Source organism: Danio aesculapii, chromosome 24 (genome assembly GCF_903798145.1).
Source record: "Danio aesculapii chromosome 24, fDanAes4.1, whole genome shotgun sequence".
Classification (NCBI taxonomy): Eukaryota; Metazoa; Chordata; class Actinopteri; order Cypriniformes; family Danionidae; genus Danio; species Danio aesculapii.
This window is the reverse complement of record NC_079458.1, coordinates 9,897,346-9,914,996: the sequence shown is the minus strand read 5'-3', so window position 1 is coordinate 9,914,996 and position 17,651 is coordinate 9,897,346. Positions and strand designations below refer to the sequence as shown.

The following is a 17,651-nucleotide window of genomic DNA, read 5'->3' as shown; positions in this document are numbered from 1 at the left end:
TACGGTGTGCGTTTGGGATTTCAGGATGCGTGGCTTTGGACGGTGGGGGAGGGACTGTTTCAAAGATATTATGCTAACGGATAGCATTTCGGCAGATCACCTACTGCACCTTTAAATATGATACTAAAACCACCAGTAGGTGGCGACAAATCCAAGCCTGAATGAGTAATTCCTTGAATCATTCATCAAATTGGCTGATTCATTTTGAATGATACAAATGTCTGTCTTAAAGAATCATTGGCTGAAATTATTATTTCAAAAACATTAATTCTGGAATAAATTCTGGAATAATACTGTTTTTTTTTATTTTACAAGTCTACTAAAGAACCTGTTTTATTATTTTTTGCAAAGTGAATGATATAATGTAAGCTCACACATCGAGAAAACAATAATTATGATATTATAATAAATGATGAATATCTCACACCCCTACGGCTAACGTAAATACACACCCAAATAAAAACAAAAAACACCCTGACACTGCAGATTAAACGTAAACCGCTGAAAGCATTAACAATTCTGGGATATAATTTCACTGCAAGCCATCAAGGTATATTGTTGTATGTCCATAATTCATAATTAGCATTACCAACAGTACCGAACAAACATCTGCAGTGTTTCAGGAACACACGAGGATCGTTTTGGTCAGATTACACATTCGACGATGACAATTTTGGGCTAACGCTTCATGTTTTACCAGATTATTAGATGTTTTACTTCAGGCATTACCAGATAGCAAGATTATTGCACATATAGCAGGATTATGTCACGTTATAAAACATCTCACAGGCTTCTTTGATGGCCACAGACATAGAAAGACTCCTTCTTTTCCAGCTTTCCTCAGTGATGAAGTGCTTCTTTCTCCGGGCCTTTTTTTCTGTATTTCTTTTTTGGTTCGTTCTTGATTTTTGGATCGCAGGGCAAAGTGTTCTGCCTTCAAACCCACATCTACTGACTAATGATGAGGGATGTTTGAGTAGGTCTGTCTGCTTGCCCCGGGCCCAAAGGAAAAAAATATGTAAAAGAAACGTAAAAAAAAGAATAGGGGGAATAGCAGAGAGAGAGCCCATCTGGAGGAGGCGCGTATGTCCTAATCGGCGTATATAATAAAACCAGAGAAGGTGCTGTACTTGTTGTTGTTGCCGCCGTGGGCTTTTCCTCCATCTAGTTTGATGTAGACTTCATCTCCAGGCTCCAGGTGAAGGATGGCACTGTTGCTGGCGTAGTCGTAGTTTTGATCTGCATCCTGGGCGATGGCACTGGCACGCACCTGCGGGACGAGACGACTACATTTAGTGCACTGTTTCAGCTGTCAGATTGAGGAATCGCTAATGATTCGACTGGGCTTTCATGCTTATTTGTTGTCATTATGAATCAGGAAAGTACAGTTGTCTATAATGATGACAGTTTGTTACTGTATTTTAATAGGTGTAGTATTTTAGAAGGTATTGTTTAGTGTCTAATACATGTATGAAGAAATATAACCACAAACCTTTGTTGCCAGTGAAAACTTCAGAATTGCTTAAAACATAAACATATGTGGCGACATTATACAGCAACTTTAGTATTTCATTAGTATTTTCTTACTGGATGTTCAATTTTTAGTTATAATAAATAGTTTAATTTCTCATTTTCATTTCGTTTAAAACAGCTACATTTTTTAAATAATTAAAAAAAACTCTAATCACAAACAAAATAACCAAACATAGGTTAAAAACCAAGATAAGTATTAAGAAGACTAATAAACACTAGTTACAGTAGAAAATAGCATATCATTTGTGATAATCTATTATTATTTGATGTTGGTGTGATATAATGCAAGTCATGTGAGCAAAAACTCTGTTAAAGGGCTGTTCTTAATAGTCTGTCATGCTTGATGCTGGTCCTGCATGAAACATGCAGCATTTCTTTGACTCGCTCAAGCTGTTGCATCTATTAACACAGTATATTTAAGTTTTTAATTTAAGTGCGAATGCAGGTGTGAAGTCATTCATTTTCACCTTGCGAGACTGTGCCCAGTGCAACATTCATTTTAATCACTTGACCTGAAAACCCAAACTCAAATTTAATGTTATTTCAATGACAATCGTCTTTATTAGACAAGTGCAGTTCTTTCTTTTTGGTCAGTAAAATATGGACAGTGCCCTGAATGTTTGAAAAACATAAGCATTTATTCATAACATCTGGATGAAAATACTATCATTTGTCAAAGAAGACATTAAATTACTCTAAAGTTTTCTTATTGATTAGGTTTAACTGACATATATAAACAGTATTAGTTATATTAATTATTAATAATTATATGAATATTACAAAAATACTTATTTCTATTCATATTCCATTGATTATTAATAACAATAATAACCTTTTCAACTATGAATAATTTTCATTACTTATGATGGTTTGATCCATATATTTTATATTAAGCAACAACGCCTAAACATTTACAAGAACGCATAAATCATGAAGAAATATAACTGTGGAGATATTTATGACGGGATTTTCTAGGGCTGCAAACAAACTTTTTACATGTGGTTAAGTGAATAAATTTTTTTTCAATATTTAATTTTTTAAAAATAAATAAATAGTATTTTAAAAGGAAATAAATAGGAAATAAAAGAAAGGCTTACAGGTTTAGTAGGTCATGAGTAATGATATTTTTCAGTGTATTTAGTTGTGTGCGCGCTCGCGCGTTCTCACCTGCTGGTTCTTACACAGATCAGCCCACATGCTGGTTCCGTCTCCTCCGCGCATCAGCACATGGTAGGTAAAGTAGTATATTCCCGGTATGGAGCAGGTGAATTTGCCTGTGGTGGGGTCGTAATGATTCCCGAGATTCGTGACCACGTCGTCAAACTTGAGCAGCTCGTAGCCCTCGTGCTGCTTTTTGAGCCCTGCGTAAAAGGCGATTTTGGGAACGGTGCTGTAGGTGGCCGCGCTGATGGCGCCCGTGGCCAGGTTTGGTCCCGGCTGTCCTGGTAATCCAGGTCGACCTGGGTCCCCTCTCTCTCCTGGAGGTCCAGGGGGTCCAGGCGGTCCGGGTTCACCAGGAGGGCCCCTCGGCCCCGCTTTCCCAGGGCGTCCTGGTTCACCTTTCGGACCCTGTATAAAAGTTGGTAAAGACTGCATAAGGTTGCTGTCCCGCACCGGGTCTGCTGAGACCGTGCTGGTTGGTGATTTGGTACCGTACGGATCGCAAACCATCCTGCAGGTGCCGAGCATCTCATAGTGAGCCGCGGATGACCCGGCAGAGCTCACCAAAACCGGGATGAGGATGACCAGCACCAGGACCATGACCACACCGAGCACCCCCGCCGCGATCAGCCGTTTCCTGCCGACGAGTCGCGTCAGCACCGGCCGATCCTCCTGTCTGCTTTTGGGCGAAATTTTGAAGGTTGGCGAGGGACCCTACAGAAGAGAAAAAAAAGTCCGATAGGTTTTGTTAATGAACTTTTGGCTCGGTCCCCAACAGCCCCTTTCTCTCTCTCCTGCTTTTTTCCACCTCTTCTTGTTCTTCTTTTGTCAGTGAAGTTGTTTAGTGCTGATGTCTGCTCTCTCTCAGCCGCGCTTCAGCATCAGCATCTCTCCGTCTCCGTTTCTCCACATGTGGACGCGCAAAGATAAACTCCACTGACGGACGCGCACTGATCCGCGCACGCAGCCTGGTATCTTTCCCCTCGCTTTTCAAGTGTTTCCTCTGCGCACAGAAGACGGGATGAGCAGAATAAAGGCGCATGTGATGAAGATCTGGAAAAGTGAGCGCTCTGCGTGAGTGTGAGGACACTAGAGGAAAGAGGGAGGGAAAGATCCAGCGATGCTTTATAAAAATCACAGACACATCTGCGCACCACAGACGAGACAAAAGCCACTTAAAACCAAAACTATACACGCACGCAGTAGAAATAGAGCAGGAAAGTTTACTCACCTTAATATTATCTTTTTAAAGTAAGAAACACCTTCAATAAGCTGATTTAATCCATTATAAACTGCCTAAAGATGTATTAAATCAACAACATTACAATTACCTATTTTTTTTTACCTATAATTAACTATATTTCATGCAAATTTTAGGAAGTAAAAATGTAAAATCTGTTAATATAAAGAAATATACTATTTTGCACTAAATTTTATTTGTTAATAGTTCCAAAAGTTTTAGAAATAGAAACTGTGAACAAACACTATCTTTTTCACTAAACTGAATTCAGAGAAAATTATTATTGCATTCTCATAATAATAAAAAAAACACATATCTATATTTCAAATGTTAATAATATTCTGCAAAATCAGCAAAACAGTTTTATATACAGTTGAAGTCAGAATTTTTAGCCCCAACTTTGAATTTCCTTTTTATATATAAACATTTCATAAATGATGTTTAACAGAGCAAGGACATGTTCACAGTATGTCTGATAATATTTTTTCTTCTGGAGAAAGTCTTATTTGTTTTATTTCGGCTAGAATAAAAGCAGTTTTTAATAATAAAAAAATAATAATTTTAAGGTCAAAATTATTAGCGCCTTTAAGTTATTTCCCCCCTGCTATAGTCTACAGAACAAACCATCGTTATAATCATCACTTTAAGCTGAATACTAGTATCTTGAAAAATGTCTAGTCAAATATTATTTACTGTCATCATGGCAAAGATAAAATAAATCAGTTACTAGAAATGAGTTATTAAAACTATTATGTTTAGAAATGTGTTGAAAAAAATCTCTCCGTTAAACAGAAATTGGGGGAAAAAATAACAGGAGGCTAATAGTTTAGGGGAGTTAATGATTTTGACTTCAACTGTATTTAAATGCACTTTTATAATCCTGATAAGTAGAAATAAAGGTAGCACAACATATTATTAAATAAAAATACAGTTTTGGGGGAATAGAAATTGTGATCACTCAAGTGTGTATGAATAATTTTATTCACATTAAATACGTTCAAAACTACTTGAAAGATAATATTAAAGTGTTTCTTGTATTATAATAAAAAAAGACAAAATGTTTGGGGAATAAAATTATTAATCATTAAAAAAGTATAATATTTATCAAACACATTTCTTTGTCATTGTACTGAAGCAAAATTATTAATTATTAAAATTTGAAGTATTTCTGAAGTTACAAATGACTAGGCTATATCACTTTAAGGGATTTTTTTTTACTGCTGTAAAAAAACTTTAAGTTAGTTTTTTCCCCCATAACTTAAAACTGTTTCTTTAATGTCCAGATGTGCAATCCAAACTATTGCATGTGCACCATTCCTTTTTAGTTCTAGGTCACTGCACAGTAAAAAAAACAAAACAAAATAACGATGCTATTGGAAAAGTTTATTCACGTCTTCCTGAGAATGAGCTTTGAAGGCAACCGTGCGACCACTAAACGACATGTATGCCAATACTATAGACCTGCCAGTGATGCCCTGCCACTACAGCACGCAGGAACAAATCCTTCATTTAACTCCAATCTGCCAATCGACTACTCAATGCTCCCCTCACCAATTCAACAGGTTAGTTGCTTTGCCAATTGGCTAGTCGAACTAGTCGCCACTGAATTCATTGCATTGTTCCGAGTTTTGACTCAGCAAAGGTGTTGAAGGCACCCAATTATCTTCAGACAACACAATGGGCCACTATCCATAGTCCGGCGTCTCTCGGACGATGCCGGCATGGGACCCGCTCTCCAGAGGAGTTTCCCTGGCCCCATAAATCACACAGCAAAAAAAATCAATGACCTCGGTTAGCGAGGGCCGTAATGCCCTTCAGCGTATGAGCTGCATAGAGAGTATGCCACCAGAAATCGTTCTAAACAGGGTGATAAAACCAACCAAAACAAACAAAAAAAGTAATCAAGCCAAGCTAAAAATCGCTACGAGTCTGTAACTCAAAGCAGGGAAAAAGACATTCAAGGATTCATCTGAAAGGTCAGTGAGTAATTGTCGGCTGTGGTGATCCATCGCCGTTCGCACTCATTTTTAAACTTCAACGTCCCGCTTTCTATCGACGCTGGCAGAAGGATGGGACAAGCTCGGGTCGGGATCTGAAGAACCGAGGAAGAGATTGATCGTCTGAAGACTTTGGGCTGTAATGAATGTCCAACAGTTTGCAGGGAAACTTTTAGAAACGGCAGCTCTCCCAATGCAAACTTTCAGACGTGGATGGAGAGCTTCAGGACTTCGCCGTGGACAGATGTTCATGCTGAGCACTAGAGGAAAGAGGAACGTGAACTGGACAGATGTGCCTGCTGAGAGTGTGAACATGGAGGACAGAGCGACGCACACACGGCGTCTGGACGGGGTAATAATAATGTGAGCAGAATGTTAGCGAAGAGAGAGAGAGAGACAGGGAATCCCACGTGGCCATCATGGACCCTCTGCGAACACAGCCCATCATCATCATCATCATCATCTGAAAGGTCAGCTCCTTTACCCCATGATCTGCTGCCTAGACCATGACAGGGCGTCCAATGGGAAGATTGTTTTTAGATGTGATGATGATCCTCCACAGCCGTGTCAGATCACACTCTGAGAATCCGCCATTCTGCCTCAGAACTTTCACAGAAGTTGAACTTATTTTAAACTTGTAATGGTTGAACGTTGGCAAATCAGCAAATGTGTGCTTGAGTATTGTAGAGGAAACTGAAGTTGGTCAATAAAACCTGTTTCTGCACAGTGGAAATATCAGAAACGCATCTTTCTTTCTTGCAAATTTACTTCTACAGGGTATATGCAGGAATCCTAAAGATAATTTCAACACTTTTTAAAGACCTTCTCAGAATATTTTAAGACCTCATCGCCACTTCAAGTTCCAATCAGTATCAAACCTTTTACTTAATAAACAGTTGTAGTTAAATCAATGGAGCACAATTCAATTCAATTCAATTCACCTTTATTTGTATAGCGCTTATACAATGTAGATTGTGTGAAAGCAGCTTCACATAAAAGGTCACAGTAAATAGGAACAGTGTAGTTCAAGCCATGCCATGCAACAGAACTCAAATAAGCTCAGAAGAATCAAAGCTTGAAAGAATAAATTACGTGGTCGTTTTCAGCTACATGCTTCAGCCACTGTTTAAACTCGTCTTTCTTCAACCAGGAGTACGGAAACTTTCATTTTACCATTTTGCCGTCTGTTTCGCTCAATAGTTCCACATTTGTCGCAAAACACATGACATCACCCAGCCAGAGGAGCTTCGCTGGACGTGCTCCGGCTCAAACCAATCGTGTGGATCGAGCACGCCGTTGGTAATATTAGGAGGAAAATAAATATATGAATGCTTTTTAGGAGTAAAACACTTTGGACAATGCTTAAATCAAATTTAAGACCTCGTAAAAACGCAATTAAAAGTTTTTAATACCTTTAAAGGGCTTTAATTTTCTTATAATTGATTTATCAACTTTTAATACTTTTTAAGACCCCGCGGACACTCTGTTCTAACAGTTCTTTGATCTTCTCGAAACGGCTCATAAATACCTCGCAATTCGGAATTATTGTCTTATTGCACAGTTGTATCTTGTGATTTTGAGTAAAAAACTGAATTGCAAGAAAACTTGCAAGAAAAAATTGCAAGAAAATTGCAGAAATTGCAAGAAAAAAATGGTAGCCTGAATGTGATTGTGCAAAAAAAGTGGCATTTTGAAAAACAATATTGCAAGTGGTGTTGTCACGATACTGACATTTTTAAAACATCCATTTCCTGCTAACATTCATGTGCTGTTGAGCACGTTCTTAAACAGGGCTAAACAGAAATGACTGTGACTGGCCGTGAAGGTCATCACCTTACCAAACTCACCGCTGTTTACTGAGTGTAACCACAGATAAGGGGACGCTGAAGCATTTTTTTGGTCAGTTTCCACTGAAACGGGCTTCATCTGGCTTGCATTTCCACTGCTAAAAGGGTACCAATGGTATCCAATCATTCTCGCTGGAGGAAATGTCTACAGTAAAGCTGTACAAGTCGTTCACATATCATATGAGAAGCACTTCTTACAAAACAGATGCTTTACACACATAAATACTTGTGTCAAAATGTTCATTACTAACCTTTCTATGAACATAAGTTGATGAACTGCAGCTCAATGACGAAATGGCGAAATAGCCTACTGTAATGTCTGCAGTTATATTAAATAAATAAATAAATGCAACATACTGTATATGAACACATACAGATCCTTACAGTCTCCGATATGTTACCAATTACAGAAAAACTTCACACAACATACATTTAGTCCTTATTTGGATTCAAAAACAACAGGCAACAAACCCCTTACCTGTATCTTTAATCTTCACCAGCACATGTAGCCTCTTGTTAGAAAGTAATTCCTTCATTCAGCGTTCATAATAGTCCAAAAGGCGATGATAATAACTAAACATGGCAGTTTGTTTATGATTCAGGTTGCTGAATGAATCATTTGCTTGTTTGTTTTTTCTGGCTTCTCCTTTGTTTTTTAGCGTGTCAGTCTCCCGTTTGTTTGTTTCTGACAGGATCGGATGTCAGAAGCACTTCAATAATCACCCGCACGTTATTAATATCAGCTTAAGACGTTAGTTGTTTCAAATATGGAGGCTCACGTGAGCTCTCTCAAAAAAGTGAAAGCGCTCACACTTTAGACGGCCTTGTAAAAAAACTACGGGTCACAGGGTAGATTCTGCTCTTCTTCTTGGCTTTGTGGCTGCTCATCAAGACAACGACAAGGTTTGTTTGTGCTCCGGTCGACCATGGCTCGTTGTTAAATATATTTATTCCATGAAGCATTGACGCTGAAGCCCCATGCGAATCAGGCATTATACATTGGGTTCGAGCTTCAACTGGATCAGTTGGCATTTCTGTGTGGAGTTTGCATGTTCTGCCCGCGTTCATGTGGGTTTCCTCCGGGCTGTAGTGTATGAGTGTGAATGATTGTGTATGGATGTTTACCAGTGATGGGTTGCAGGCGGAGGAGTATCCGCTGCGTAAAACATATGCTGGATAAGTTAGCGGTTCATTCTGCTGTGGTAACCCTTGATTATAAAGGAACTAAGCTGAAAAGAAAAAGAATGAATAAATGAAAAATAGTGGTAATGGTTTAACAAAATGCTGACTTTATTTCAATGTCAAAAATTGAATGTATAGCACTCTACATTGTGCACATCATAAAACATCTTCAAATATAACACATTTCAACATGATTGCAGTGAACCAGCTTGGGATCATTTAAAATACACATTGATAAAAAAAGTAAAACATGGAAATCAGCCAAGCTTTGTTAGTGTATGTAATATAAAGCTGTAGCGAACACAGAAATGACACTTTTGTTTTTGTGTTTACAAATATTGCTCTGTAAAAAGTTGCACCGTCATCTTCACTTGTATACAATCAGAAACAATGGCACCACCTGCGGTTTGTTGCGCTATCTTGTTGACCCTCTGGAATGGCGTTTCTCTAGGCTCACATCTCTGCCGTGTAGCATCTGAAACTCCAGCCATTCATATCTGTCATTAAGAGGCAGAGGAAGCAGTCGGCGGTGTCCCCTCAGAGACCCTCACACAATCCTGCACAGACTCCACTAAGACCACCACACTCCTGCTAAATCCCTGTATGCTGGCAAAATGCTCGTCACCGGCTCCCAAAAATTCACTGCTCTCCTCGTCTGGATGGTTGAACAGGACAACACTCCCGCCGCCTCTCAGGAGACGAGACTCACACGTGCTCAGAAATCTGATTCAGGCCCAAAAACTGGCCTCGGAGTGGGCACAAGTGGCACTTCCAAGGCGTTGGATTAAAAAGGACACTTCTTAGAGTAGTTCACTTCCAGACTAACATTGTACTGATATTTTGATGAACACAGAAGATATTTTGGAAAATTATTGCATCCGAACAGCCACCACTAACATCTGTAGTAGGGGGAAATTACTGTGGTGACCATCAACTGGTATTGAAATTTTTGAGTTCTCCCAAAAAATGTATAATTGAGACAATTTATGCACCCTTAAGTGACTTACTTTTTTTAATGCTGAACACACACACACACACAAAAAGATATTTTCTAATAGAAATATTAATACAATGCAAGTCTATGGCTTCCATTTTCCAACATTCCTTAAAATATCTTCTTTTGTGTTCAGCAGAAAAAAGATTTGGAACAAGTTAAGGGTGAACGTTCATTTTTGAGTGAACTGTCCCTTTAAAGGTTTTAGGTGGGCTGGGTGTGGAATTAAAGGGATAGTTCACCCAAAATTGAAAATGTACTCACTATTTCCTTTTTGTACCATTGACTTCCATAGTAGGAAAAATAAATACTGTGGAAGTCAATGGTTACCGGTTTCCTGCTTTTTTTTCCAGAATATCTTGTTTTGTGTAGAACCAAATAAGGAAACTCAAAGGGCTGAAAATAAATGGATAGTAAATGATGTATCCATATCACTATTGGCTTCATCACTCTGTCTCCTCTTCACCAATCAGCTGGTGTGCGGTCTGGCGCAATATGGCTGCTGTTGCATCATCCGGGTGGACTCTGCACAGTGGTGGTGGATGAGAAGATTCCCCCCCCAATGTTATTATTATGAACACAAACGATATTTGAGAATATTTTGGTACACACACTGGTCTCCTTTAAATTCTTTGGTAGGGGAAAATTACTATGGTAATCAATAGTGAATATCAACTTGAATTTTAAGTCAACGGTGACCAGTTATTCTAGAAAGAATTACTCTTTTAAAGGCAGAGTTCACTTAGTGCAACTAAGCACATAGTGCAATCACTTCCAGAATTAAAAAGCAGTCATCATTTCCTCCACCTGCACCAAACCTCTTGAGTTTTTTTTTTTTGTCTTGTCAAACACAACAGAAGATATTTTGAAAAAATGTTGCCAACCAATCTGTTGATAGTCACCACTGACTTCCATAGTAGCAAATAAATACTATGATGCTATGCAATCAGTTAATGGTCACCACTGACTTTCATAGTTGGGAAAAAGACTATGATGCCAACCAATCAGTTAATAGTCACCACTGACCTCCATAATAGGGGAAAAATACTATGATGCTAACCAAATCAATTGATAGTCAACATAGACTTCCATAGTAGGGGAAAACGCTGATGCTAACCAATCAGTTGAAAGTCAACCTCCATAGTAGGAAAAAATATGATGCTATCCAATCAGTTATTAGTCACCATTGACTTCCATAGTAGGGGGAAAAATACAGTGGTCCTAACCAACCAGTTGATAGCCACCATTGACTTCCATAGTAGGGAAAAAATGATGCTAGCCACTTGGTTGATAGTATTTTTTTCCTACTATGGAAGTCAATGGTGACTATGATGCTAACCAATCAGTTGATAGTCACCATTGACTTCCATAGTAGGGGGGGGGGGGGATTCAATGATGCTAACCAATTGGTCGACAGTCACCATTGACTTCCATAGTAGGGGGAAATACTACGATGCTAACCATTCAGTTGAATGCCATCATTGACTTCCAAAGTAGGTAAAAATATGATGCTATCCAATCAGTTATTAGCCACCACTGACATCCATAGCTAATCAATCAGTTGATAGTATTTTTTTCCTACTATGGAAGTTAATTGTGACTATGATGCTAACCAATCAGTTGATAGTCACTACTGATTTTCATAGTATTTTTTTCCTACTATGGAAGTCAATGGTGCCCAATTATTCTAGAAGTGAACTACATCTTTAAATATTTAATGCAGGGTGATTAGATAATACTGAAGCAATACAAAAATCAAAAGACCAATAAATATGAACTGAAGAAGGCACATGCATGGACGTTGCGTTGATCTCAGATCAGCGCCTGGTCTTCACTTGTTCTTGGCCGCCAGCGGCTTGCGGCTGATCTTCTTGGATTTGTCGGCATTTTTTTTGGGTGCCTCTGGATTGGCCTGCATGTGTCGCCCGTACAGACTGCAAAAACACAAACAGACATTGTGAGATCACACCTGGCCGCTTGTAGGCTCTTCAAAAGGCCTTGAATGCAGAGCACTCGAGGAAGGGGACTTATATTTTTAGTGTTAACCAGCTGAAAGAGGATTAATTGAGTCGAATGCGCTGACGGGTCGCCCGCCGGGACACTGAAGTCTCTGTGCTGTCTAACACCCCTCGGCTACAGCTGTGTATGGCACAGAGAGACAATTATCCACAACCACCCTACACACACAGCGGACGCAGAGAGAGAAAGAGCAATTTCCAGTCCAGTGGACGCTCTCCATTTCAGCAGCACTCAAAGACTGGCTTCAGTGATACAGGGAGAAGACAAAGAGAGAGAGAGAGAGGGAGAGACTTGGAGTGAATGGGAGAGACAATGTGTGTTATGAAGGCTGGATTCATTGGCTCTTGTACTGAAATCTGCTTTGCTGTACACTGCTTACATGGGAGCATCCTGAAATGAAGGGATTTGGAATGCTCTAGACAAGTCTCTAAAGTTTATTTATTAACTTTCAGAATTTATTTTGGAGATTCTACACTGTAAAAAATGCTGGGCTCCACACAATTCCTTCATCTTGTCTTTACACAAATTAAGTTACCTTAATCATTCTTCAAATTGAAGTTCTTTGAAGATAAAACATTTAAGTTGATGCAAAAAAACTTAAACTTAAGAATTGTGTTGACTCAACTCATTTTAAATAAGTATTTTGAACAAGCAGCAAAAGATGTTTTTTTGAGTTTAAAAAAATATAAAACATACATGTTGATGAGGTTTCTGACTAAACTGCAAAAAAAAAAACAAAAAAAAAACAAGATTGTTATGTGTTTTTTGTTTTGTTCTGGGGTTTTTTTTGTCTCCATAGAATTAAAGTGAATAGTATGGAAGTCATTTATGCCACATGAGAAGAAAATGTCTACTTTTATAGTTCAGAATGATGATATTGACTTTTTATTTCAACAAAATGACCTCATAAGGTATATAAAAAAAGAAAAAATATATATTTTTGTTATAAAGATGTTTTTGATGTTTAGGTAGTCATTTAATTAATGATAAAAAAAGAAATGCGAAAAAAATCGTGGCATCAAAAAAAAAAAAATCTAATTACAGACCAAATTTCTTTCAATTTTATATATATATATATATATATATATATATATATATATATATATATATATATATATATATATATATATATATATATACATACATACACAGACACACACACATATACATATATATATATATATATATATATATATATATATATATATATATATATATATATACATACATATATATACATGTATATATATATATATATACACATACAAAGTCTATATAAAGTCAGTATTATTAGCCCCCCTTTGAAATTGTTTTCTTTTTAAAATATTTGCCAAACGATGTTTTACAGAGCAAGGAATTTTTCACAGTATGTCTGATAGAAAGTCTTCTGGAGAAAGTCTTATTTGTTTTATTTCGGCTAGAATAATATTAATGTAAATTAAAAAAAAAACATTCTAAGGTCCAGTTATGATGTTAGAATTTTGATATTAGGGGATATACTAGACTCATATCATCATTAAAAAAGATAATCATATTTTTATAAATCAAATAACTGAATATTATAATCCTACACTCCATCTAGTTTCTTACTGCATTCCTGAAAAATCCTATCCAATAAAAAAATTGCTGAAAAGTTGCATTTAAAATTAAATGTTTAATTATGAGACAGTCACTAAAAAAACTCTAAATTACAAGAAAAAGCAGTTATGATCAATAAACCTTAAGTTTATTTAAAAGTTTTCAAGTGTGATTGATAACTGGAACTCCCAGAGGTAAGTTCCTTGACAGAGCTTTTCCTTTAACATGATTCCACTGTACTGTGGTAAGTATAGTTTATGCAGAGTGAACTGTAATAAGCACAGCCTACTGTAGGTCAATTTGACTGTGCACAGAAGGACCGTTTAGCGTCTCCTTTTCTGCGATGTAATTAAAATGACTGGAACACTGAGCGCTGGGTTGAGAACGGCCGCTGTAAATATTTGATATGAACTTTAGTCATGAATCTGAGCTGCCGCTTGACATTTCCCTGAACTGCAATTATAAATTCTCCCTCAAATACTGTACTTTAATTATACTTGGGGATGTCATAGTGATGGTCCAGGCTGGCTTGGTGTAGAGCCATAAGCCTGTAGACACCAGCCGCTGTGTCAACATCCAATCAGAGAAGAGTATTAATGAGCTAACGGAAGCAGACTGGACTGGTGAAGATCTGAGCCACCTTCACAGCATTGGTCAGATCATCATCTACTCTCCTTCATAACTTTTGCAGAGTAAGAACATTTTGGGGGATGAAACACTATGCTGAAAAAAAAAGATTCATTGGATTTACTCAATTTGTTAGGCTAAGAGGTTGCAAACAATTTACATGGGCTTAATTTTAAGAAACAAATGAAGTTGAACATTACTAAATGTAATTTGTTTGATTAAATTCAACCCATATAAAATGTTTGCAACCACATACCTTAAAAAAATTAGGGGATTGAACAATGAGGGAGAAGTACATAGAAAATGGGATAATCTCCGGCAACATCTAAAATTAGGATAAATGGGTATGTACATTCAAAGGTACCACAAGCTTAATTTCCATATATCTTTGCTATACGTAGAATTTTCTTGGTGTGACAGGTGGCTGAATATGTAACATGTATCATATCGTGTGAAGTGTTTTCTTTGTTCTTGGCTGTTGAACAATAAAAAAAAGTTGAATTATAAATAGTAAATCCAATAAATAATTATTTTTTTGTGTATAGAAGCACTTTAATTTCATGTGTGACCCTGGACCACAAAACCAATCTTATGTTGCATGGGTTTGTTAAGGAGAATAGCCAAAAATACATTGCATGAGTCAAAACGACACAAAAAAAATGCTGGCTTCCACACAATTCCTTTATGTTGACCCAAAACAAATCAATCAATTTAACTTAATTGGATTGAACATAAAACAATGAAGTTGTCGGCAAAAAAACGTGTGTGAATTGTTTGATCATATTTTAAGCAGTATTTTGAGATAAGGAGCAAGTCGTTTTTAAAATTTCATGTCAAAAATCATTAGGACATAAATAAAGATAATGTTCCACACTGAAAAAAATTATTCAAAGATGATTCCTTGGATTTACTCAATTTTTTTACGTTAAGTGGTTGTAAACAATTTATTTGGGCTGAATTTAAACAAACAAATTAAGTTGAACATTTAAAAAAATTTATTTGTTTGTTTAAATCCAACACAAATAAATTGTTTGCAACAGTTTTGCATGCAACACTTTTTTCAGCAATATATTGGTAAATATATCAAAGCATCATTTTTGATCAGTAATATGCATTTCTTGGAGCTTAAAGGTGATTTTCTCAATAGATTTTCTGTTTTCTTTTATTTTTTGAGGCCTCAGATTATCAAAAAGGATCATATTTTTTTTACTCCTAACAAACACACCTAAATGCAAAGCTTATTTGCTCAGCTTTTTAAAAACCGTTTTAAATCTCAATTTACAAAAATGGACCCTTATGTGGTTTTTGTGGTTCAACATCACATTGTAGATATTTCTAAATTAGAAATGACAACAGAAAAAGTCTGATTTTATAGAATGTATTGGTATTTTTCCACTTACTTTAGAATCTGTGGTAATTGCTTAAAACTCATTTTGACTGACTTTTTATCCAAGTTATGAGATTTTGTGCAGTTATAATAGAATTTAGACTTTTCGACGATTAACTTCTTGCGCTTAATTAAGACCTTTTGAGTTATAGTTTCAATTTATGCCATGCTCAGACTTTTGATTTTTGTATAATAGTGTCTTGAAGGGGGCGGGGCATGTCAGACACTAGAGAGCATTTGATTGGTCAAAAGATTTGATGATGTGAAAAAAATAAATCATACAATAATGGATTTAGGCAACAGTGCAAAGAAACTGGTAGCTTTGGATGTTTATATCTTCTATATGCTAATTTTACTGTTTTGGAGAACATTCCTTCAACCCAAAAAATTAAAATTCTGTCAGGTTTTACTTATTTCAAACCTTTATGAGTTTCTTGCTTCTGTCGACATTTTGGAAAATGGTGGAAACCTGTAACCATTGTGATGGATTCGGAGTTCTGACTTCCAGTCCGCTCCAGCATGGAGCAACGTTTATCGTTTTCTCATTGCTCTATTAATATGATCATTTAAATAAAATTTAATTAATGAAATTATTTAGACTACTGAATATGTTAACACACTGCTTAATGTAAGAATGTTCAGTGTCCTTGCTCCTCTATTTGTCTATTTTAACTTTATTTTCAGGAGCCACCAAACTAAGTCAGAGGTCATGGAGACCTCGAGTGGAACTGAAGGGCTTGATCATTGAAAACAACTGTTTTCCTATTAGTATCATTATGTGTTAATACTGTCTAAAGTGATTTTGATATTATTAATATTATTATGAGGATATTCAGTTTAAATTGATTTTCCTTTTTATTCAAGAAAAACTGTGGCCAAATCTTTATTCTACCCCTTAGCCCTTCCCCTTACCCCTACGCCTCATTTTGCACGTTCCCGTGAAGGGGTAGGGGTGTCCCAATCCTCTTTAGCTTGAAGGTGTAGGGCTAAGGGGAAGGGGTGAATAGCCCTTCGAATGAAGATTTTTCACTCGAAACCAAGGGGTAAGAAAATTTCCCAGAATACACCAGCCACAACGGCAGGATAGCTGCACCCGGAAGGTAAGGAGATCCACAAATTAGTATTTTTTGTCATTATTACGAATTTTTACAACAAACAAACAAATGTTTTAATATATTCATAACCGCGTTCGTGTTTTACCATCATGCTTAAAAAAAAACAAAAAAACGCTAAAATAAAAAACGCTACATTTCGCGATCTATGATCCCTAATATTAACTCCTGTATAGCAGTCCCACAACATTCTGACACTCGATGATGCTCGAATCCCCTGTCAGAAAAGTTTAGTGGCTGGGAATGAGCTTTTTACAGTGTCTGCTATAATGTTAATGTTGTTTTTTTGTCTGTTTTGTATGAATATGGCCAATGTGTAAATGCATAGTAAAGTTACGATCGTATTCCCACATTATATTGTTATGATAACATAATATACGCCTTCAGTGATTTCCTGAAGATAAATACCAAAAATAACGTAACTGGTATAACTACAGCAGTTGCGATCGTCTGATCTCACATGAAGCAAAAGATCGCGATGACATATGATGATGTGTGCAGGTGCACTCCCATTTCTTAGGGGTAAATTTTGAAGCCTTTCCCCTTCACACTCAGTTTTAAGGGCCAAGGGGAAGGGGTAGGCGTACAAAAAATAGAATTGAGATTGGGCCTTTGTGTAGTAAGAATATAGCAGTCTGAATGCTGTTTATACCAGTTTTGAACTAGTTTGATAAGACAGCTGAGAGTACGAAGAAACAACCTCGTGTTTTTAAAACAGATTGTCTCTTGTGTATGTATATGCATCCGATGGGTCAGTTCTACAGGTCTGAGACCAGCTCTTAATTGTTTACGGGCGACTTGACCCAAGCCTCCTGTCGCCATCCCTATATGGTTTCAGATACGATCCCGCATTGACGTACATATTTAGAATTGTCTTTGTTTTAACCAATGGGAACCTGTTACCTGAATCACACCCTTTCTGGTCTTGTGTAGAGAGTATAATTGTTATTGATTTGTGATTGTAAGAAGAGCGG

General features: G+C 37.0%; 2 protein-coding genes across 3 annotated transcripts in view; both read right to left on the bottom strand.

Moving 5' to 3' along the window:
• Positions 1 to 303: 303 nt before the first annotated feature.
• Positions 304 to 3,843, bottom strand: c1ql3a (complement component 1, q subcomponent-like 3a). The gene is made up of 2 exons (XM_056450738.1): positions 2,701 to 3,843; positions 304 to 1,270 (listed from the first exon to the last, which is right to left on the bottom strand). The coding sequence occupies exons 1-2, from the start codon at positions 3,292 to 3,294 to the stop codon at positions 1,091 to 1,093; spliced, it is 774 nt and encodes a 257-aa protein (XP_056306713.1). The 5' UTR covers positions 3,295 to 3,843; the 3' UTR covers positions 304 to 1,090.
• Positions 3,844 to 11,509: 7,666 nt separating this feature from the next.
• rsu1 (Ras suppressor protein 1) overlaps positions 11,510 to 17,651 on the bottom strand; it is a 68,369-nt gene continuing 62,227 nt past the window's right edge. The window contains exon 9 of one of the 2 annotated variants that reach the window (XM_056450621.1): positions 11,510 to 11,888. In XM_056450621.1, the coding sequence (XP_056306596.1) occupies positions 11,786 to 11,888 (103 nt within the window). In that variant the 3' untranslated portion in view covers positions 11,510 to 11,785. The remainder of the gene's footprint in view (positions 11,889 to 17,651) is intronic. The other variant, XM_056450623.1, reaches the window with a different exon arrangement.

Excerpts from the sequence above, each read along its gene's own strand:
- c1ql3a (XM_056450738.1), bottom strand. The coding sequence starts at position 3,294 with ATGGTCCTGGTGCTGGTCATCCTCATCCCGGTTTTGGTGAGCTCTGCC. Across the intron at positions 1,271-2,700 it reads ATCTGTGTAAGAACCAGCAG|GTGCGTGCCAGTGCCATCGC; the intron begins GTGAGAACGCGC and ends CTCGTCCCGCAG.